The sequence below is a fragment of the Ostrinia furnacalis genome, unplaced genomic scaffold, assembly GCF_004193835.3.
Source record: "Ostrinia furnacalis isolate ACB-3 unplaced genomic scaffold, ASM419383v2 OfSCF2162, whole genome shotgun sequence".
Lineage (NCBI taxonomy): Eukaryota > Metazoa > Arthropoda > Insecta > Lepidoptera > Crambidae > Ostrinia > Ostrinia furnacalis.
The window spans coordinates 519,494-544,394 of record NW_021132401.1 but is presented as its reverse complement, the minus strand read 5'-3'; the positions used below and the strand labels follow the sequence as shown (position 1 = coordinate 544,394).

General features: G+C 39.0%; 2 protein-coding genes across 3 annotated transcripts in view; one reads left to right on the top strand and one right to left on the bottom strand.

Annotated features, from left to right (window-relative positions):
• The first annotated feature begins 80 nt into the window (after positions 1-80).
• LOC114354804 (uncharacterized) lies at positions 81-3,493 on the top strand. Its single transcript, XM_028307372.1, has 5 exons — positions 81-187; positions 391-588; positions 744-911; positions 1,087-1,282; positions 1,522-3,493. The coding sequence occupies exons 2-5, from the start codon at positions 391-393 to the stop codon at positions 1,989-1,991; spliced, it is 1,032 nt and encodes a 343-aa protein (XP_028163173.1). The 5' UTR covers positions 81-187; the 3' UTR covers positions 1,992-3,493.
• The window catches only part of LOC114354803 (uncharacterized), a 30,808-nt gene continuing 8,194 nt past the window's right edge, over positions 2,288-24,901 (bottom strand). Inside the window, exons 3-13 of one of the 2 annotated variants that reach the window (XM_028307371.1) lie at positions 23,992-24,095; positions 20,782-20,937; positions 17,873-18,071; positions 15,787-15,982; positions 14,582-14,688; positions 13,942-14,065; positions 9,928-10,542; positions 9,232-9,313; positions 8,459-8,547; positions 5,894-6,006; positions 2,288-4,418 (exon numbers count right to left, since the gene is read on the bottom strand). In XM_028307371.1, the coding sequence (XP_028163172.1) occupies positions 4,140-4,418; positions 5,894-6,006; positions 8,459-8,547; positions 9,232-9,313; positions 9,928-10,542; positions 13,942-14,065; positions 14,582-14,688; positions 15,787-15,982; positions 17,873-18,071; positions 20,782-20,937; positions 23,992-24,095 (2,064 nt within the window). In that variant the 3' untranslated portion in view covers positions 2,288-4,139. Of the gene's footprint in view, positions 4,419-5,893; positions 6,007-7,630; positions 7,720-8,458; positions 8,548-9,231; positions 9,314-9,927; positions 10,543-13,941; positions 14,066-14,581; positions 14,689-15,786; positions 15,983-17,872; positions 18,072-20,781; positions 20,938-23,991; positions 24,096-24,901 lie in introns of both variants that reach the window. The other variant, XM_028307370.1, reaches the window with a different exon arrangement.

Sequence of the window (24,901 nt, the reverse complement as noted above, 5' to 3'; positions counted from 1 at the left end):
AAAAGTCGTTGTATATGCGTCCCTTTGGAAGTCCGAAGCACTAAAATGGGGATGCCTTTATCACTTTCGGTTTTAGCCGTATAATTTTAGTGACAGATCTGACAGCAAGCCAAGCATTTGCAACTCGATTCAGTTGTAGTGAGTTGTAGTAAATGGTGTATTTGGGTGTATTAGTTATCAACTAAAAGTAAGACGATTGAAAATTCTGTTATTGTTATACAAAATTATGCCTTAATACTTTAGCTGTTTTGTCGCCATCTAGATTATCCTAATTTTCGATACGCCACCTTATCAATTAAATAATTAACATCTACTGTTCATCTACTTTGATGTCAACCTTGTTAAAAATTATCATGATAACTTTTACATTAATACCAACTTTTATTATAGATGGCCCCGCATAGAAAAGTGTCTTTGTATCAAATGGAAATACTGGCGAAGTTCGCTGAAACAAATAAACATGTTGCGTTGGGTCGCGCTACTTTTTCAACACCACTGTGCCAACAGGATGCAAGATTAGCTTGGGAAGCAGTATCCAAAAAGCTTAACGCAGCTGGGACGAAGAAAACGCCTGAACAGTGGCGTAGGGTGAGATATTTTTGAAGCAGTTTACATTTGCTACATGAAAACTTTAATTTCAAGTCAAACAGCTTTCGCTATGCTTTTACTTCTACACATAATGCAATTATTAAAAGATAAAAGTATAAATTGAAACTATTATAATTCTGTAAATGTTTTTCCAGTACTGGGTAGAATATAAAGCCAAGCTCAAAACTAAGGCAGCAGACCAAAGACGAGGAACCCCTTTAAGCAGGAGATTATTGCCTTTAACTGATTTAGAGCAGCGATTCCTAGAAATAATTGGATATGTGTCTACTGAAACTGAAGAACGCGATGCAGACTTTACAAAAGTAAGTTTATTGAAAAACCATTTTATAAGAAATTATACCATAAGTTAACTTTTTATCAAGCAGCGGTATGTTATAATTTTATAAAAATTATTTTTAATATAAATATAAGTAAAAAAAATTCAATTTATTAAAAGAATATTGGTAACGTTGAGATAATGTAAGAAATTACTTTCAGACGCAAACAAATACTGCTGGAGCTTCGAGAGTGAAATCCCAGCGTCCTTCACTAGAGGTGGAATGGCTGGACTATGAAACTGGATCTGACGAGGAATTGGTGGAGGATGAGGATAGATCTCAGTCGGAAGAGCCTCAGGAGTCTGGACCTGATGAGATACACCTGATTTCAGATGAAGAAGCTGAAATGGCAACAGGTTAATAACATATCCTTCATTAAGAAATTCTAAAATTTAAGTTCGGATGATTTGAGTATGGTAATTAAAATTAATTATCAGTTTGGCCATTCAGCGCGGAAATGCAGCCAGCATTCTGGGCACCATGTCGCGTTGTTTGGACAGCGATTTGGGACATATTTTTTATTTGTAAATATTTAGTCTATGTAGGTTAATTATTTGTATTGTTCTTAAATTAATTATTTACTTTAATATTTCAGGTCCTTATAAAGATAGATGGAAGAACTTATTAAAAAATGAAACGGACGATAGCTCTTGTAAAAAAATTAAATTGAGTAAGAGGATCAAAATGGAAGATTTTGAGTCGGATCAAAGTTATAAGCGCTCTAGAAGAATATCTGAGACAGATCTTATACAAAATAATAGTGTTAATACTTCGACTGAACATGATAATAAAAAACCACATTTGCACAAGAAAAATAAGTCTGTTGACGTTCAAGACCCAGATTTATTATTTTTTCATAGTATACTGCCAGAAATGAAGGAGATGACGCCCGAACAAAAGCGACAGTTTAAGATGGGAGTGTGGTCTTTAGCAAATCAAATTTTAGAGGAAAATACGTTGAATTCTCCTTTCGGACATAGCTCTGAATTCAGTCAGGATAATCAAAATACAAGCAAATATCAAAGTTCTACGATGAAAGTCACAACTAAAGATGAAATTGAATAATGACGAAAATAATCATGGTTGAAGTTTATAATAAATAATATAAAATAAAACTATTTATAATCTTTAGTAAACATTTTATTTATCATTATATTTCCCACAGTTAAAAGCAGACAAATGAAAGTTAGTTAAAAAAATCAGTGCATAATAAATAACAAAGATTTTAAAAAGTTCTGTTAGTAAATTCATGAAAAAGGAACCACAATTTTTTAATAAAATATTATTACAGAACAGTCATTGTGAATGTGAATTTACAATAAAACAGTACACATTAATTACCGTGTTTTTAGTTTCACATTTATATTAAACGTACAAATTCTACTTGCTAAAAGTTCCATAAATATTCGATAAAAACAATAAATAGATACGAAGAATATTATATTTGGTAAATAAATTGCATTAAGCCACCCGGAGCAATTTAAGTAGCTAACTCATGAGTTCACTGGGTTATTATAAAAATGAGTTGTTTTATTAATATTTTTCAAACCAAAAAAGGCTGAACCATCAATAGATCCCAATTTTTAGGTAAATAGTTATTGAAGTTTGATATCAGATTCATCAATACTGATTAGTGGAAACAAGGGTGAATATTGGGTCGGGTGATATCAAAAATATACAATTTCGCTTGTTACAAAGTGCTATAAAATGTTACAAGTGTGCTGTCAGAAAGTGTTAGTGGTAACTTCTAAAAGTAATGAATATCGTGTAATATCAACGGCTACTATCTTAACTTAATTTAAATTCCGAGGATCTAAAAAAACAGACAAATATTTAAGTTTTTTCCGGCGCAGCACCTTTTGAATTCGGCCGGAGGAACAGTTAGGACGAGATTCTACCTAAATGCATCAGTAATTCAGTACGAACACTAAAACATCTAGTGAACAAAGTTCCTTATATGTGAAATCAAGATTGCTTTTGCAGATGCAATTCAAAAATATTACATCCTAAGATAGGTATCTTCTACATATGTATTGAATTAGCAGTCATTTCTCAAGTACTTAAGCCTGAACTTTTGATTTTACATAATTCGTCTGTGAAACTGTATGACTGACGAAGGACACAACTGAACATAGGATTCGGAATGAGTTTTTGTACAATAAGCCGAAGATTACAAACTAAATAAGACTAAACTAATAAGATCCTCAAACGTTAATAGACGTTGGGTTTTTACTACATACTAAGTTAGTTCTTTGAGACACGAAACTTACAACTGAAAACACTTATTTACGTTGGCATAAAATTTATTAACCTCTAACTGGACTAGCTCCTTCATTAAACCTAGTTCAAATTAATCGTAGTCTAACATGGATCTAGCTGAATTACACACGACCTAATTAAAATAACGCGAAAGGAACTTAATACTAATTTAGGCTGTTTCTTTATCATAATTTTGATTATTGTCTCATATAACTTTCTAGAAATAACTAAACTGTGTACATAAACTTTGTAAAGAAACATAGCTGCCTTATATGATTTAAAGTCACAAATAAGTTACTATGTCCTTACTTACAAACATAAATAATAAATACGAATCAGCTGAAAATATTTATAACACATTATTTAGTTTTTGATCCATGTAGGTATACATTATTATAAGTCTTATAATATAACTTAAAATAGATTATAAAACTATGTATAAATATCGGTAAAAGAAATTCAGAATAACTAAGCGTATAGAAACGGTCTTTGTGCGGTCATATAAGAGATTTTAAACACATAAAATTCGCTGGAACAATAAGCACATAATGATAAGTCAGTACTTAACAAACAGATTTTGTACTTTGGACTTTATTACTAAAGATATACCGGTTACTGATGTAAGGCCACTCTGTTAAACCTAGAATGACAACTATTCAAGTCAGTAACTACATAATTGAACACACGTTGGACGTTTTCCGAGATTGATAACGCGCACTGCACTATGTTCAATACACGTATTCGATTGTATCGTCACCACTTTTGATATTTTACACATCACTCATATAAACAGTTTTAGGTCCTTTCATTAGACATCAATTCGCCTGGCAAATTTTGTTTTTCACAAATCTTAATTACTCATAAATTTTAAATCTAAAGATCAACACGATAGAACCGTATCAAAAGTGGTGATTGCATCACATATAAAATAATTCCCTAATGTCCAATTGTTGGCTACGTCTCACTGTCCTTGATGCTGTCATCGGTAGCCATTCTGATGTCTGACAACGGGTTCCCGTGGACCCTGAATCTGTAGACACAGGTGTATGTCGGGTTGCCGTGGTTGCTTTCCACCCTGAGCTCCACAATATCGAAGGCTACTGGGTACTCGTTGCCGCCAATGTTTGTCGTCTTCGGGAACTTAACAGGGAAATATTGGATGGCCGTGCCGTTTGCGTCATACATGTAGTCGCCGAATAAGTGGGGCTCCGGATCCATTTCGCCGTGGAGACCCTGGTGAAAGATTGTGATGTAGTGTTTTAACTTTAAAGTTTGTATTGGACGAAATGCAACTTCAACTATTGCCTTTGGTTATTATTTACTGATTCACACCTTCATCATTTTAAATATTCAATGCATTTTTAAATCTTGTGAAATGTTTAAACATGTTCATCGAGAACATATTATTATTACATGAAAATCATACAATCCATAGCTTTTACGACAATTTACAAAGATTCATGCAGTTTAGAGACAATGGGTTAAATTCAAGGCCAGGTTGCAGTTTTGAGATAGCCAATGGGTTAAAGCACATGCATTCACAAAAATAAAACAGCGAAAAAGTGCAATAATGCAGTTTATCAAACACAAAACAGTATACTTACAAATAAGGTGCTGCTGGTGTTATGTTAGTGTTTGTATGAGAAATGTGCATAACAAAGACAATAATGTTGTTGGGTAAGTGAAAACGCATTCGACAGTTAATTACCATGCAAATAATGAAACTCACACACAGATACAATCAAACACAATTCACCAAAGAACGCTTTAAGTTAGAAATGGTAAAAATAAGTGCAAATTAGATAGAAAATGCTGCTAAGAGATAAGTAGAAAAGAGCTTCTGAAAAACATTATCACTAATTTTATTTTGTGCTTTCGCTGCGCTTGCGTAGTTTATTTTCATGAAAGTGACGAGCAAACAAACATAAAGAAAACTTAAGTAAGAAGTGGTATGGTTACAACATAGAAAATGTTTTAGCACTCATGAATAAAATCAAAATGAATACTAATTATTTCGATATCGATCTTGTAAAATAAGTTTTAGTTCAATACACATACACTTTAACTTTAGTAAAAAATAATAATTAAAATCGATTGAAATAGAGACTGGGCTATCACAGTTATCCCCAGATCAAGTGCTAGAACATTAAAAAGTCAAGATGCAAGCGGTTAAAAGAAACATACTCGTGCTCGGTCAAATGTCAAGATACCAGTGGTTAAAATGTACACGCAATATAAGTTGATCAAGCAGTATAAGTGATAAGCCGGGTCTCCAGCGCGTGTTTTTCTAAAATCAACAAAAACGTCAACATTCAACAAAATTACCAACAAAAATGTGTTGTGAAACAATGTTTTTTGTTGATTGTGTAAACCAAGGTTATGATCGTGGATCGCTCTAATGAAAAGGGAAGGGAAAAGTCGAAGGAACCCGATCGCGTGGCAGGTCACCAATGCGCTGGACCGAACAAGTGAAAGCAGCAGTGCAGTGGGAGACGGCGTATGTGACTGCACTAGACAGTCTGCCAATAGACAGAGATGGAGGGAGATCGTGCGGAGAGTTGTATCCGCCTCTACAACCGATGTGAACAACGCCTCAACGTGACCACGACCGCTCTGCCAAGAGCGTAACGAATAAGAAGTAGGGAAAAACACGCGCTGGAGGTCCGGCTTTAGTTACGTTCCTGAATATGTTAAGTAAAATGACTCACGTATACTGAGAAGTTCTTGGGCGCGGACTCGATCTTGCCGTCGACAGCGAGTAGGCGCGACATGTGCTCCAGCGAGAAGCCCGTCACTTCGATGATGGCGTACGTGCGGATCACTGGAATAAGAGACAGAGACACAATTAATGGAGATAGAAACAAAATTAGGCCGAAAAGACAATGCCGGAAATTGGCGTCTTTTTTTTTTCGCGCGGCCATCGACCAAACTTTGTTTTTTTGATTACAAAATAGTGTAATAAATCAAACTTACTATGACATGTATACCTCTAAACTCAGTCTGAACTGAGTTACGAGCATTAGAAGTTTGATGATTTTCATACTAGATTTGCTTTTTGCACGCAAAGTTTTGTAAGAAATTGCAACAAAATAGTGAGATTGTATGTGTAAACAAACAATACCATCCATTAAAGGCTCCAGACATCAGTATGGAGCAGAATCAGCGCAATAAAAAAATAGCGCAATATTTTGTTGCAATTTCTTACAAAACTTGCGCACAAAAAGCAAATCTAGATGAAAATCATCAAACTTCTAATGCTCGTAACTATGTTCAGACTGAGTTTAAAGGTATACATGCCATAGTAAGTTTGGTTTATTACACTATTTTGTAATCAAAAAACAAAGTTTGATCGATGGCCGCGCGAAAAAAAAAGACGCCACTTTCCATACAAAATCTGGCATTGCCATTTTTAGTGGGATAGGTACTTTAGTGCGGACGAAAAAGCGACTATCGACTTTCTTTACGTACAATAGAACGCTGCTTGTTCGACGGTCAGAACAATCACAGAGAGACCAAACAGTATTCTTTCAGCCTCAGCTACTCCATGCGAGTGTCATTTTACTCACTCGTTTGTAGTCCAGCGACATAACAACCGCATTTACCCTTGCCAATTCGTGTCAAGTTTACTAGTAACAGTAAAGTCCATCGCTCTAGCGATGCCCCCAACACCGTACAGTCTAAACTGGTAGATAAGAAGCTCGGGCCATGAGCGTAAACTCGACGCTCGCACTGGCCAATGGTTGAAGGACCTGGATCGATCGCGACTCACCCTCCCCAACCCATTTCACCAGCGTGGCGAGTGTAGACCAAGTCTTTATTTTTGTTTTTCTTTGGTAAATTATAGGTCATCTTCCTGCAGTGTGGAGCCTATAATGTGTGACATATTGACCTAGTGACCTATACTCAACATCAATTAAACCGCACCTTCCGCGACGCGAACTTTAACGATTTTCTTCTGACACAATCATGGTGCCCCAACAATATTGGTGTTATTTGAAAGCCCAATAAATATCCTTAAAGAAAAACACATTTAATTTCTTAATAAATTATTAGCATATACCATAAATGTGACTTGAAAAAATACCTCACTTTGGGCCCACCTATGGGATCAATTAGACCAATTTTTATAAAACCAAATACATAATGATTTCACGTGCCCTCTTTAACAGATGGATAGCAATTAAACCCAACTTAACAGTTTTATAGCCATAAAAGTTGGCTCTAGCGTAACTACCTATTTTTTGAAGAAGTGACTCTGGATCCTTCTAGACACATTTTTGGGGTAAAAACCTTTTCTTTAATGAAATGAAGGTTAGAACTAGGCTTTTAAATGGTACCAATATTGGTGGGAAGTGGGGATGCATACGTTTGAAAATGCTTGTCGCGGGAGGTGCGATTTATTTGACGTCGAGTGTATGATGATGATACCTCGGTAGTTAACTCACCCAGGTACCCCGGGAAGCCCTGGAAGGCCCAGCACTCGGCGGGCATGGCGCCGGGAGTCAGCGCGAACCGCGGCGACGTGTACACCCACCACACCGGCAGCCCTAGCACCGAGTATTGCTTCGTCTCGGTCTGTACAGCTGTCAAGCGACTCACCCAGGTACTCCGGGAAGCCCTGGAAGGCCCAGCAACCCGCCGCCCACTAGCTTGTACCGCGCCGAGGCCGGGACAATGGTACTAGGGTCGAGCTGCAGTAAAGTCCGTCGCTCTAGCGATGGCCCCAACACCGTACAGACTAAACTGGTAGAGAAGAAGCTCAGGCCGAGTGACGTAACTATAGGGTGGCAGGGCTGGCAAAATGCCACGGGCCCCCCTGGCCCAAGACCCTGATCGTCCTCCCCTCGCGATGTTTCAGGGCGCGATGGCACCGCTCCCCCCCTTGAAAATAACCCTAGATACGCCAAGGGCCCCATGCCCAGAATTTGCCACGGGCCTCGGATGGTATAGTTACGCCACTGCTCGGGCCATGAGCCCGCACCGGTCAAGAGTCGAAGAACCTGGATCATCCTGTATCATGGACTCACCTAGGTACCCCGGGAAAAATGATAGAGAAAAAACTCGACGCTCGCACTGGCTAATGGTTGAAGGACCTGGATTGATCGCGACTCACCCTCCCCAACCCATTTCACCAGCGTGGGGAGTGTAGGCCAAGTCTTTATTTTTGGTTTTCTTTGGTAAATTAGAGGTCATCTTCCTGCAGTGTGGAGCCTATAATGTGTGACCTATTGACCTAGTGACCTATGATGATGATACCTTGGTAGTTAACTCACCCAGGTACCCCGGGAAGCCCTGGAAGGCCCAGCACTCGGCGGGCATGGCGCCGGGAGTCAGCGCGAACCGCGGCGACGTGTACACCCACCACACCGGCAGCCCTAGCACCGATACTGCTCTTCTCGGTCTGTGCAGCTGTCAAGCGACTCACCCAGGTACCCCTGGAAGCCCTGGAAGGCCTAGCAACCTGCCGCCCACTCGCTTGTACCGCGCCGAGGGCGGGACAATGGTACTAGGGTCGAGCTGCAGTAAAGTCCGTCGCTCTAGTGATGGCCCCAACACCGTACAGACTAAACTGGTAAAGAAGAAGCTCAGGCCGAGTGACGTAACTATAGGGTGGCAGGGCTGGCAAAATGCCACGGGCCCCCGATCCGAGGAGGCCCCGGCCCAAGACCCTGATCGTCCCCCCCCCACCCCCTCGCGATGTTTCAGGGCGCGATGGCACCGCTCCCCCCCTTGAAAATAACCCTAGATACGACAAGGGCCCCATGTCCAGAATTTGCCACGGGCCTCGGNATGTTTCAGGGCGCGATGGCACCGCTCCCCCCCTTGAAAATAACCCTAGATACGACAAGGGCCCCATGTCCAGAATTTGCCACGGGCCTCGGATGGTATAGTTATGCCACTGCTTGGGCCATGAGCCCGCACTGGCCAAGAACGAAGAACCTGGATCATAGACTCACCTAGGTACCCCGGGAAGCCCTGGAAGGCCCAGCACTCGGCGGGCATGGCGCCGGGAGTCAGCGCGAACCGCGGCGACGTGTACACCCACCACACCGGCAGCCCTAGCACCGAGTATTGCTTCGTCTTGATCTGGTATAGCTCGGTACACTTGGTCGAGATCACTTGCCCGCCTGCAGAGGATATAAGGTTGAAAATCTGAGTAATATTCCTGTTGTGTGTCGCGTGTTTAGGTTTACATTAAAAATTAAAATGTTGTGAACCCTGTAGCAGAACACAGGAAGTCTTTATTGCGTGTCACGCATTCTTTTACAGATAAGTCTCGCAGACGAGGTGCGATAAATATAATGTGATGTATACGTATGTATGGCATACATAATACATAATGTGATGGTAAGTGTACCAAAAACCATTACAATCTCAAAATCTGACCTATAGGCCTAAGATGCGCGCCGTGATAACTTTTACTGTCGTCAAAATGTATGGGGGAAAATCGATAAAATGGCGTGATAACCGCTTATCGCGGCGCGCATCTTAGGCCTACTGGTTGGAAAATGACGAACTTGGAATCTGACGTCCATTGCAAAAATCCTACTTTAGTCAAAATACGGAAACTTATTATGAAAGTGTCAATCAAAAATCATAGAAATTACATATTTCCAATTTGAGAAAGGCTTTGTGCTTGCTAGTGTCTTTAGCATTGGCGAGTGACAGGACCTTACTTATCTTTTAGAGGAATCTCATTGCCTAGTAATTAATTAGTAATAGTAGAAACAAATAGTCATACCTGCAGACTCCAATGCATAATCCACCAGGCCAGTTTTGTCCGCGTCGTACACATTAAGCATGGCCGCCACTATCTTCTTCACAGCCTCCGCGTCGAAGTCGCTTCCCGAGTGATGATGATGGATTTCTACCTCCTTCACGTATTCCCGAACTTTCTCTGCCAGTAGCGCCATCTGTTGCCGCTCGAACACAACCAAGTACTCCTGGATCAACCGCCGTATCTTATCCTCGTCCAAATCTGGCTTCCACGAAGTAATTAATCGCTCGTGGATCTCTTGACTCATTGTCTGCATCTGTTCTTTAGTTACATAATCCCGGTCGAATTGCGCTTTCAATTTTGCGGCTAAAATCTCAGTGTTGTCATTCGTGCTCAAAATCTGGATCAAATTCTGCTGCAGGTGCCGGAATGAGTAGTTCTCGATTTGCGCCTCTAGGTTGTCAAACTTTGACAGTCTTTGGTCGAAGGTCTTCAGTTTTGTGTCGACGTTTAGCGCCCAGTCTTCAAGGGCAGCCATCCGCCTACTTAAGTCCGGATCTTGAGATATCTGAGGGGATTTGTACGTGCTTTCTATTACAGTTTCTTCTTTAGGCCATATTTGGTCCGAGTAGTTGTAACCTGGAAATTAAAACGATACTCTTTATTTAAGTCTGGGATGATATCTCTGTCCTTCCCACATAAAGTCCTAACAAAAAAAATAATATAAATTATCGTTTGAGCAGGGAAGGACAGAGCGGTACAGTAAAGTATAATACAAAGGTAACTCACCTAAAAGTGTAGCGTCCGCAGTACGTCCACTTTCTTATAGGTGATGTCTGACCTCTATCCTTCCCCGATTATCAAGATACAACAACAGGTTTCGCTACAGGGAAGAATTATGTGGGAACGGATAAGAGAAACAAGCGTTGCATATAAAAGTATAATTAAATCAAAATATAGCCCACATTAATAGCACAAAAATAAATTAATACTTGACATATAGGGTGTAACAAATACTATAGGTTGAGGTACATTTCTCAGCAATAAAAATACATTATTATCACAAAGATAGTGTGTTTGCGCAGTTACAAAACAAATAATTATTTGACATTTAACTTTAATCACGTTTCTATCACCCCACTTAAAAAGTTCACATCGAATGAAAAAAATACAGGCTGTTAAATATAGAACCTGACACTAATATTATTGTTGAAAAATTTAACTCCAACCTATCAAATTACTTCACTAAGCCAAAACCCGACATTAAACATTCACATTAAAAATAAATAATACAAAGCATTAGAATTATAATTGTGACAATTTAAATTAAATTATAATGAAAATTGAAACCTGAAAAATCAAGATAATTTGAACACATCATCTTTGAATGAACAAACACTTGCTTCACAAAATTTTGACTAATAAAATTTTGAAACTTACAATTTATCTATCTTCTCACTGGCCAATATTTACGTATCTTTGGGTTTACAAACAATATGATGACTACTAATTTTGATCAAAAGCATCAGTCTTTAATACAAAAAGGTTTGGGTAAAGGAGGATTTTAGTTTACGTGAACTTCAGTAAGAATGCTTGCTAAACAAACAGCAAGTATTCTTGCGAAAAGTTTTGTGATAACCTGCCTAACTCTTTAGCATAAACCTAATGTTTGATTTCAGGTGCCTACTGAATGGGGTTCGCTAAATAATCCACTTGAGAAACAATCATTTCGCTCAACGAATTTTCCCTCCTTCATTAAATTTTGAATACAAACAATCAAAAACAATAGAATAGATGCCAATTTAGTACTCAAAACTTGGCTGCATTAGTATTTAAAATTTTTAACATCATGATATGACTAGGGGTTAGTCTTTAAATGTAATAATAGAACCAAATTATAGCTACAGTTAGAATATTTGTACCAAAATTTAAAAGACTAATTTAGTAGAACTTAAAGCTAATAAAACTCCAATATATGGCCACGGCATGATTAAGGTACATCGATAAAATCTGCATATCCAATAAAGGATAACATTATTAAAGCATTAGTATAGAGAAACAAATAAAATTATACAAATTAATCATAAAGGTATCTCTGAATTACGGAATGAATTAACGAAAATAAATAAATAAATAAAATACTGGTGACAATCATGAATCTTACGAAGACTATACAGGGTGTAAAAGACAGGCTGGTAAAGGCACAAATCGATGTTATAATTGTTATTAAGATTAATATTGGTTGATAAACACAACTAGTTTTTACACCCTGTATTAATTACACATTAAATTATATTTTAAAATATCTAGCACCTGGACACGATGCTAGTAAAATAGGTTTCTTTTGGAATTATAACAGCTAAAATCTTAAATACATATTTCAAACTGCCCTTTTTATCATTTCCCATCTTATTACTTTATAGTTGCTCCAAGGTTTTATTTATGCAAGAAAACCATGTTTGCAACTTATTCGAATTCAAAATTTTGAAAGCGTTTATTGATATTGATTTCTTCATCAATAATAGCATCGCATCCGGGTGTTCCTATATCTAGTTTATAAAATTCGTTGACTATCCAACAAAACACATAATTTATATCTTAATTATCAATTATAAATATTCTTATTAAGTACATATCAAATAAAATGTTCGCATTCAGAAAATTATATTAATAAATAATGTCAATGTGACTGTGTAACAAATCTTGTGCAAAATGAATAAATAATGTTATCACAGAGTATTGCGCACTGAAACTATCTTCAAAGTATCCATAAACGTTCATTAAAAGAAAAAATATTCATCAAATTAAGTAGATAGATATCGAGATAAAAATAAAAAATAATTTGTTTTAACCAGTAATTTGCTTTGTTTAAAGTCAGTTAACTATACGACACGTCCTATATTTAGTACATATCGTCCATTTGCGACGACAGTGTGACATCTCCTATGTTAATCTAATTGAAGATGTCACACTGTCGTCGCAAATGGGCGATATTTGTTTTACATTATAATATCACCTGTTTATGAATACAGAGTTCGCTTTTAATTTCCTAAATGCAAACATAAGTTTCAATACATAGATATGCTATAGTCATCCGAGCACTCCGCGCCAGAAGCGTCGCATCTCTTCATAGCAACTCTCTGCCACCACTCTCATATAGTCAGACGCGTCGGCCACTCTATTCTGTACTATATCTTTGTACTCTGTGTAGGACTTAATCTCTGGCAGGTTGTCTCTTATATCCGGCAGGGTTATATTTATCTCTGGCAGGTTTATATCAGGCAGAATATTCAGGTCGGATAGAGTGATGTTGGGTAAAGAGATCTTGGGCAGGTCTATAGCAGAGAACTCTGAGAGATCTAGTTGGAAATCGGTAAAGTTGGGCATGGCTAGGTCATCCCAGTTCTCATACGTATAGTGCGCTGAAAGGAATCATTTAATTTACAAGATGTTTTTCTAATTAAAATACGAGAAAGAATATTAGACAAAGGAATATAGAAAACATACTTTTAGCAGAAAATAAATAGAAAAATTACTTAAAATTAAAACAGGTTACTTCAAAATAAATTCAAGCTGTGATATCAAAACAGTCAGTTAGTTAATAGTCAATTTATTAACGAGAAACTTTGCGGACTACATAGCACACCGCTTCTCTCTCACTCGCAATGAACTAAATATTGTGAGAGCAATAACACTATTGATTTGATATTGATTGAGCAAAATTTTAGACCGACAGTCTATCGATAGCACATATTGTCATGTTGATGCTGATGCCAGCTATCTAGTCCTGGGAGGTTGCTGGTGTTTTATAAATAGCCCTGTATATTTTTCTTTCAAAATACCATCTAGTACAGTCAGCGTCAAAAAGATCGTTACACCCAAAGCAGCCAAAAAGTTCGCAACACGTCTTAGTTACAATGGAATAAGGCTGTGTTGTCAACTTTTTGGTCACTGGGCGTGACGAACTGTTTGACGCTGACTGAACAACTAATTTAAATGCTGCCATATGAGCCTGAGTGATAAGATTAGTATACTCACATCCATATCCCACGGCGGGCAGCAGGAGTAGTAATAGCCAGGGCCACCAGCGTCGCTTCGTCGCCTTTTCCTTGTAGCTACCAGCGCTATACTTGGCACTCTCGCCCACGTGGTTCGGTGTTAACTGAGATATACAAAAATATATTAGTATAATCAGGCCTGTTCATCTCCGCGAGTTTACATCGAAAACAAAACACGCACGATGGCCCCCTACAGGATTACTATTCGACAAGGCCTCACGTACGAGCGAACATTGACTCACGCACGTGTATTCTTGTGTATGATAGAAAAAAATAAAGAAAATGGTGTACTACATACTGTGCAGTTAAATACTGCACAGTATGTAGTACACCATTTTCTTGCCTAAATAATAATAAAAACACAGGATGTTATTCTTCTGATTAAATTCATTGCGAGTTTGAAAATAGCTATCCCTTGGGATTACTCAACCTTTACTGGTTGGGTTTTATTGGAGACCAAGCTGTAGATCCTGGTTATACAGAAGTGGCAGTGATGGGAAAGTATGGTGGGATAACCCTCTTTTTTATTTAATGATAATTTTACAATAGGTTCTACTTTTTGTAATGGATGAATATAACTCCATAGATAAAAATAAATCAACCATGGCTTAGTTCCTTACCGTTTCAGTAACAGTGGTGATGGTGGTTGTGACCACCGTTTTGATGATAGTGTAAATCCAGTAGAAGGGTGCTACTGCCGCCGACGCCGCACGAGTCGCGATGCCAGCTAAAATTAAAATGAAAAATATAATACACTAAACAAACATACTATTAAATTAATGTTCATTACAGGCACTGAAGGGATCTTAAGATTAAAAGCTTTTTTTTTCGAAATAGATTAGGGCGCATCTCATTTAGCTCATCAAATTATGGGGATTTCTTTATCATCATCATCTCAGCCATAGGACGTCCACTGCTGAACATAGGCCTCCCCCAATGCTTTCCATGTTGCCCGGTTGGTAGCGGCCTGCGTCCAGCGCCTTCCTGCTACCTGCACCAGCACAAGGTGGACCGACGACAACATAAAAGTAGCAGGAAGGCGCTGGGGATTTCTTTTGAATATTTAAAAACTGATGTGAGTCAGACAAGAAGATAGAAGATTTGGTTGGTTAAGCCTAGGCGCAGATACCATGGAGTTTGTTTAATAATCAAACCGATGAAATATTTAAAAATAAAACTTTTTTTAATGATTAATTAATCATATCCTGGACTGAAATTTATTAGGCAACCCTTAAGCAATATAATTATTGACATGTTAAATTGAATATAAAATATGTTTCATCAAATAAGCATCTCGGTGAAGGTCGTTGTATAGCGGGATCTTATACTAATACATGTCCATACTGATTAACAGCTCGACCCAACTATCGGCCAACTAAAATTCGGTGGTCTATGCCTAGGCTATATTTAATTATTTATACCTTTAGCGGGCCGCCTGTCAGTATACGGGTACCGATGCGAGGGCCCCACGAGCCTCCTATACGCGCTGCTGGTGGAGCTGGTGATGGTGGTGACGATGGAGACGAGCAGACGGGTGATTCACCAGCGTTGCAGGGTTACTCCGAAAAACGCTATCCGAAGTTTTGAATGCTGCTATCCCTCTCACGCAAAGCGAGATGCCAGCGCGAGCGACGGCGACAGGTAGACCCGAAACTACGTAAACATCGTTTCAGAGTAGCCCTGCTGCTCTGCTTTCTGGTACGCGTTGCTATCTCTCTCACGCAAAGCGAAATGCCAGCGCGAGCAGCGGTGACAGATAGATTCGAAACTACGTAAACAGCGTTTCAGAGTAGCCCTGCTGCTTCGCACTGATGAAGATACGCACCTTTAGCGGGCCGCCTGTCAGTATACGGGTACCGATGCGAGGGCCCCACGAGCCTCCTATACGCGCTGCTAGTAGAGCTGGTGATGGTGGTGATGATGGTGACGAGCAGGCGGGTGATCCACCAGCGCTGCTCCGCTTGCTGGTAGGCGCCATTGCCTCGGAGGTACGCGCCTTCGTCATCCGAGCTGTCTACTGTCTGTGGATTGAGATACAGAAACTATAATTGACATAATACGAGGGTGGTCTGAAAAGTTTCCGACCTAACATAGATACAAGATTTTTTTTCTTAAAATTTATTTTTATTTTTCTACATAGTCTCATCTACAGTAATTAGTCGGCGCCAAAACTCGGATTTATTGCGCCTAAACTGCGCCAACAGAGCATTGGAAATGTTCATTCGAACACGTCGTTCGTCTGACGTTAAGCAAACGCGGCACCCAACGCGCGGACAGCTTTCTCATGCCTAAATCTTGATTTGATATGTGACAAACACGTTCTTTGGACATTTTCATTGCCTCTGCTATATCTCTCACTTTAATTCGGCGGTCGTCTAACACCATTTGGTGAACTTTAGCGATGTTATCGTCAGTAGTTACAGTTTTTGGACGTCCCGAACGTTCATCATCTCCCAAGCTCTTACGGCCACGTTTAAATTCGGCTGCCCAAAATTTTACTGTGGTAAATGACGGTGAAGAGTCCCCGTACACAGAATCTAACTCATCTTTGATTTGCGTAGGGGTATTCCCTTTCAAAAACAAATATTTTATGACAGCTCGATACTAGATTTTTTCCATTTTCACAAAAATACTCACATCGACTCACTCAAACGACTTTCAAATAAAAACCGCGCGTCAAAAATGGCTGAAACTTTGAAGTGTTGCTGTCAAAAGATGCACAATTACATTCCCTGACTTTTATTGATGTGTGCTGCCATCTTCACGTTAAGGTCGGAAACTTTTCAGACCACCCTCGTATGTAAGTGTAACAAATTAAAAGCACATTCTCTTATGGCGATTCCACTGTTCAAATGCGACAACTTTCGTCTGTCCAATGGCGACATCACAAAAAAAGAACTACTTCGACATGACCATTGGGACGGAAGAAATATTACAGGACAACCATGCACCGACATACGTAATGGAGGCAGGCCAAAGTTCCTAGTCTAGTAAAGCGCCTGGATGCTGAGACATAAGGACGTTCTTGTGGAGATCCTTGGGACAGAAGCAGTGGACGTCTTTAGGCTAAGTGGCCTGCTCTCTGCACACTAGGCGACACGCGGCAGCGACAGCTCGGCGAGTAGACGCGGTGACAGGCTGCGGCTGACAAGCTGTCGACCTGTGGCCTAATTCACGTATTTTGACAGTCAAGATCTCGCTGACGTTCAGAAGTCGTCCCATTGAAGAACAGTTCTAAATCCGTATTCACAAGGGTCGTTTTCGATAGAACGATTACTCGATAGGATCGCAACTCAGCGATTTGTTGTCATTGAAGGTTTGGTACGTCGTCCCATTGAAAAACAGTTCTAAATCCGTATTCACAAGGGTCATTTCGATAGAAGAACAATTTTATTACTCGATAGGATCGCAACTCAGTGTTTTGTTGTCGTTGAAGTTTTCTTACGTGAATAAGGCTACTGACCGAGTGTGCGCCTACATTAAGAAGACAAGGAGAAGAGAAACTTACAGTGAACCGCTTGCGCGTAGCACTGGACGTCCAGGTGGCTGCGAGCCGGTCGACCTCATCCGAGCTGGTGAGCGGCCCCTGAACGCGGAACTGGGACAGCGAGCGCCGGGACATATTCGGGACAGCCACCTGTCCCGGCGCCAGCTCCACGCGGTCTTTCGACAGCGGCGAGTACGTGTAGTCCGTCTTGGGGTACTTAGACAACTTTCGTCTGTCCAATGGCGAAATCACAAAGTGGAGATCCTTGGGATTGATGCAGTGGACGTCTTTTGGCCAAGTATAGGCGATAACAAGGCGACACGCCTCAGCGACAGCTCGGCGACTAGACGCGACGACAGGATGCGTCTGACAAGCAGTCGACCTGACCGCCTACATTAAGAAGACAAGGAGAAGAGAAACTCACAGTGAACCGCTTGCGCGTAGCACTGGACGTCCAGGTGGCTGCGAGCCGGTCGACCTCATCCGAGCTGGTGAGCGGCCCCTGAACTCGAAACTGGGACAGCGAGCGCCGGGACATATTCGGGACGGCCACCTGTCCCGGCGCCAGCTCCACGCGGTCTTTCGACAGCGGCGAGTACGTGTAGTCCGTCTTCGGGTATTTGCTGAAACAGAGATGCAGATTTAGCATTTATATTCATTAATGTATCACACATGTTGTTTTTGTCAAAAAGTTGAGATAAACATTTTTTTCGTCTTTAATACGCTGAAAATAAATAACATTATTTTAACAGTCTAGCTTGGAATGCGGAAAGCATGTCATACCTATCTCGCACCACGTCACAGGGAAAAAACACTAATTGATCTAATAAATTGATACATCAAAACTTTTCAAGAAAACAGTCACTTCCAAAAAGATATCACTGTATCCTGGATAATTTAATTGTAATAAAAAAAATACGAAAGAAAAAAATTACTCTTGAGTATGTTATGTTATTTATAAATAAAAGCTATATCTTAGCAAATACGTGTCCCGTTTCCTCAATGAAGGAAGCAGGAAAAAGGATGACATTACCTCACAAATTCAGTACATTTGAGCCCTTCATACATGACTGGATGCGTTGAATGCAAATCAGATAGACCACAATCACTAATGTCCTTTTGTTAGGAAAGTCCTTCGCACACACAAGTCACAATCGATAATAGAACAAAGCATATTGAGACATGGTTTAATTTTATTGAATAAATGCAGATTTTTATCACAATTTGTTCCTTAAAATGCAGTTGTCGCCAACATTTGGCACGCGGTTTGGCATTTGCCTGCACCAGCGTACAAATATAGCGCATTTATTTCTTGAGAGCTCTAGTATTGTCACTGTTATCGTTTTTGTGAACGTACGCGGTCGGTGCTCTCGTAATTTTAGCGTGAATTTGAAAGAGATAGCATCTATACTAATATTATAAATGCGGAACTATCTCTGTATGTTTGTCAGTCAGTTATGTTTCTATACCTAAAATGTGAACCGAATTTTGGTGATTTTTGGTATATGTATTGGATCCTTGAGAAGGACAAATATTGAAGGGAAGAAAAGGGGGGTTAAATGTTGTTTTCGTCCGTAGTTTGCTTGCGAAATGCATGATGATATGCGCAAGGACGACTCCGCGGGAAGAAGCTAGTGAATAAAGTAGTAATGATTTGATGGATATCGTAAATGACTGGGAATAATTAGGCGCCATTAATAAAAAATTGACAGTTAGGACAAACTTTCAGTAGGTTATCTCTTTTGTGAACTCACACGAGTAATTAAAAATACCACTTTATTTTTACATACTAAGTGGGACTGTGTTAACATATTACTTGTGTGACTCAATAATAGCAAATAGTTATAAACATTTTTCTGAAATAAAAAGGTTATGTAGCTTTTCTTTGTAAAGACTGTGTGTTTTAATCTGAAGTGAAATTCATAAAACTACGTTTCACTACATTCCTACTACACCCATAACAAAAAAATATTAAATAAAACAATTAAATACCTTAAAGTAAACACATCTTGCACAGTATTCACGTCCATAACGGTCACAACTTTTGCCATGATTATTAAAATTCGTCAATAAATACGTCAAACACAAGTCAATAAATAATTTAAAAGTACACAATAAAGTAATCAATATCCTAAATCTAATACACAACACAAATTAAATATCTAAAACAGTCATTTGCTAGCCCAGCCAGCTGGCGATTGAGCCATATTTGAATTTTGGTGACTGTATTGAGTAACGTTTTTTGTTCTACCCCCATTTTGCATGTTTATTAAGTACACAGAAATTCTTTTGAATGTTGAACCTTATGAACTTGTAATAAATTTGAGCGCATACTCCAACGACGTAACGGTATCGGCTTTGAACATTTTTGACTTTTGTAGAAAAATAAATAAACACGATCTTTTTATACATTATTGTAATATGACATGTTTGTAGGATATTAGAGGAATTCTTACACATACTATTATTATAGTGTACTTATAAAATTGTCGCAACAAGAAAATCAAACGCACTCTGAGTCAATTGAATGTGCTTATTTCAGTACCAAGCGAATGAATCAGAGTGCCTTGTGGGAGCAGTGACGTAACACGCACAAATTGCCCGCGAACAATTCCAATTAACGATAAACCGATATTTATAACGAAAACAACAAAGCCGTTGAAATGTATTATTTCACTGAAAATATATTGATGACGACAGACGAAATGCAGCTTCTATGAATTGGCGCAAAACGAGTCAGAAATAAACCTTCAAAACGAGCTTTACTAAGCATTTATTAAAAGATATGCGTGTTGACAGCATGGCGTTATGTCGAAACACACCTGGCAAACCCAAGGTCACTTGACAGAGAACCAAGACAACTGGGACAGCCGAAAACAGGGTAAAATGGCGCTGATTGGGGGAAGTGTAAGTCTAGAAGTGTACACTATAAACCTTCGGTCCACCATGTACTACGCGAATCGAGCGATTAATTTTAAATTAAAAGACATTAATTTGAGACTGAAGAAAGACAGTGCGTTCAAGGGAGTCTCATTTCTTTTACGCGATTATCACACTACACCGCGCTCCGCCGCGGTCCGCGTGGCTACATATAACGAATCCCGCGCGCAGACGCGTTGTCATGTCAGTGTGTTGTGCCGCGCGTGTTTTCTATACAAACTGAGGTACTTGCATATAATGATTAAATCTGTCGTCCCGCGTACCGCGGCGGAGCGCGGTGCAGTGTGATAATCGCCATAGGCTGATGATCACGATGAAGTTAGATGTTCAGTCCTGGAATCAGGTCTGGCTGTCAAGGAACACATAAGAACCAAAAGCACAGTAGGTACTCACTTCCAGTACTCGCCGGCCATTTTGTACAGGCGGTAAGGCAGGTGTTCCGCGCTAGGGTCCCGGTCCAGCAGAGCGCTGGTATCCGCCAGTGCCTGCTCAGCGAACGAACTGTCCGTCGAGCATGCACTGTACGCTGGGCTTCCGAAGCGGAAAGACCTGGGAAAGACAAAAAACCAACCCATTTATCTTAGCACGTTGCGTGCTTATAAATCTCAAGATTTTAGACAGTTGAGAATATCTTCATCCCAACTAATATTATAAATGCGAAAGTAACTCTGTCTGTCTGTCTGTCTGTTACGCTTTCCCGCTTAAACCTCGCAACCGATTTTGATGAAATTTGGCATAGAGATAGTTTGAGTCCCGGGAAAGAACATAGGATAGTTTTTATCCCGGTTTTTGAAACAGGGACGCGCGCGATAAAGTTTTTCTGTGACAGACAAAATTCCACGCGGGCGAAGCCGCGGGCGGAAAGCTAGTAAAATATAATATTATGTTGTTCAGACATTGTAAACATAAACTAGAGTAAATGACTGTAATTAATGAGAAAACATCTTAATCAGCGTGTTTTTATTGGCTAACAGTTGTTTTTGTTGTAATGATTGGCTTAAGGAGTAATTAATTCCAAATCTAAGTTTAGCGAACATTCATCAAAACAACATTATGCATGTATGAAGAACGGCACATCACGGATAAAACTGTGGCATCTTATATGGCTATAATAGACGCTATTTTGCAGTCAAAAAGATGCATTTAGTCTATGTGCATGACTGTACTTTATGAAATGCAACTATAAATAAAGTCATATTTACTGGAGTAATACAAAATAGCCACTTTTTACTTGGCGGTATTTCAAACTTGCTAGTCTATGCTTCAATGTCACAATCTAGAAAAATAATTCAAGGATACGAAGTTCTGAATCGGATAGTGACCTAAATAGGCAGGTGCTTACCGACAAAACCGTTTGGTGTAGTAAGGTCGGCCGTTTGGTGTAGTGGTTCAGAACGGACTACTATGCCGAGAGGTCCCGGGTTCGATTCCCGGCCGGGCAGAAATTGAAATGATGAATTTTAATTTCTGTGACGGGTCTGGGTGTGACTATGTATAATATTTATGTATTTAAAAAAAAAAGTATTATTATTAAAAATAATTAGCTTCCAAATTAGCATTGCAATTTGTCTTTCTTTGTATTGTGAATTATTTCTTTCGAGAAAAACAACTTCAAGGCCGGCTGGTGCGTACCATCCTGGAGGACCAAGGTCGTTTATTTGCACCTTGCGCTTGGTCATCGATACCCAAAGTTTAACGATCATAAATTGGATTTCCGAGCAAATATTTAACAAAGTCAAAGTAAAAATTTCTTTATTTGTTTAGACTAATAAATAGTTCTTACAAATCGATAACATCTTTCAAAATGATCTTTGGACTATTAACTCATCGAAATAAGGTAGAAAACGGAATACAGCCGATATAGGAATATGCAACTAACTGGATCAGACGCTGTCATATTTTAATTTAATCACATAATCGGCCTAAACTAATCCAGCTTGTAAAGGATTACAGTGTTACATGATACTGAAAATGTGCATTCGGTATATAAAGATAAGGAGTCGCTTCTGAATAAAATTTATCTACAGCATTTTATCGGGAAACTAAAATACATACATGAGAACTTTAAATAGCCGTGTTAACTAATAACAACAATTCAGTTCCAAGACTGATAACCACGGATGATGATTGTAGTCTGTGACTAAGGCCCAGTTTCTGAAATGAGAATTACAGCTTTAGCATGCTCAACTTGTACTCAAGAATCAATTTAATATGAAAAGATCATACCTGATTAGAAGATGAGCATGATGAAGCCAAAAATTTAATTTTAGAAATAAGGCCATAATAAGATACCTACAGTGTTTTGAAATTTACAAGTTGAGAACCAGTGTCCTAAACCACACAAGCTGCAGGAAACATTTATCTGAATGAATTCAGCATAATGTTTACTATTTACGTCAGCAGACGATATGTAAATACCTACTTACACCGAGTGAAAGAAAAAATTGGATGTTTGCCTACTGTGCAACTGTGTCGCGGCATAATAGTGTTGAATGACGAAGGAACCATCGTACCAAATCTAACAATGGTTTATTACATTTGCATACATTTTTTCACACGCAGCTGATGTCTTTAGGGTGCAACTTAGTATTTTTAAGGCCTGCTAATTATTTCTGTGGGTACATGTACTTTCTGACTAATTAAAGAGGGATATAGGATAGGTACAACTTCTGGCACGATATGGCGTGCGAAATACTAGTTATACACAATTTCAAAGCCGTGTGGTCCACTTCCCATTCGTAAAAGGTGACTAAGGGACAAAAAAAAACGAACAGCCCTCTGAACCCATGAAGACTGAGAAGTAGGTAGGTATATGCCAAATACTGCAGTGGAGACTAAAGGATCTATAATGATGATGTTCATGACAAAAAATTGTTTTGTCTTCTCCTGTGAGAAAATCGGGAATGATGAAAAAAAGAGTTCGTTGGTTCGGCTAAATATTCCTGAGTGAACCTACTGCTTTTGTCATACTTACTGCAACATAATATTGTGTTGTCTGTTCAAAAGTGAAAACTGTGGGTGACTTTGCGCCGTCTTATCAATTAACGAATTCCGCCGGGCTGCCAAAGCGGTTAATTTGTTAAAATAATCGGTTCAATTGAATGCCGCACAATTTCGTCCTTGTTTCTAAACTGTGTGAGTAATACAGAACATTTAAGTTTAGTGTGGCCTCGTTAAACTTTGAGATAAGTTGGAATTAATTGCAAATGTAAGTTAAATTACACTGACCTCCGATTACTTAGTTATATGGACGACCAAAGTTAGCACATGACGACCAAGTCATTATTGATAATGGTATGTTAATTGAATTTTAAAAAGACGACGTCAAAAATAATTTTACAGTAAACAACAGTAACAGATTAATAAATCATACCTGAGAAAAAATAAAAGGTTTTTTAATTACTGCATTTAGTGTCAAGTGCTACACATAATGTAGTGTAGTGTCTAGGTGATGTGTTCTTTCTACATTCGACAGCAGTACATCAGACTATACATTTTTCTTGCAAAATCACCACTATATTTCAGCTACCTAAGTTGCCACAGTATTACATGTTACATGTTATTTATTTACCTATCATCGCTTGTAGCATAAACTTAATTTACCTGTCGCGCGTCACATTCTGCGAGATTGGACTGAGCGTGACGTCCGCCAGCGTCCGATAGTGAGAGCTGGTGGACACCCGCTCATACTGGCTGTTGAGCTCGTTCTGTGGACAAACAAAAACAATAAAATACCTCTACATTTATGTAAAACTCCTTAATACTCTAAATTAGGAGCATAAGTGTTGATACCAATGTTTGGCAAGTGCTGAGAAGCGCCGCTAGAAACTCGTAGCGCTGTCTAAGCACGGTAATACCGTGCGTGGTCTAGGTCTACCGGTTAGAACAAATGGCAAATGACAGTACTCGGTTATGGAGTTTTCTGAATTAGTTAAACCACAAAACACGCATTCTTTCGTATAATCTCCTAAACTAGAGCGAGAAAACAAGATGTCTTCTATTTACGTTATTTTGTTAATGGCAGATGGGACATTGTTGTGGACCAATTAGAATTTCAAGTGGTAGAATAACGTAAGCGTCTAGTTATCAAACTAATTTTACATTGCAAATAATTGAAATTGTTTCGCTGTGACTAAGCTCTTGTAGAACGCATTGTAATTAATTGATAGTGAAACAGCTAAGTTCACAATCTAAATACATAATTATATCATGCATAAGTATGCGCCATGCCTGCGCCATTAGTTGCATTACAAACAGTTTTACTGTGGCAGAGAAGGTAGGTACATAGAATTCTAAATTGTTACATAAAAGTAATGAAGATTGAAGAAGCGCATTGATTGATTCCTGAACGACTCTGAACCAGTTAATTGAAAAGCTTTTTCATTGCATTAATATAATATGTCCACAGTCGTACCAACAAAATCTGTCCTCCCGCACCAGACACCAGATTACTCCATAATTTCAGGCTTTTTTAAAACACATTTCTTTCAGCATTCTCATAATTTATCACACT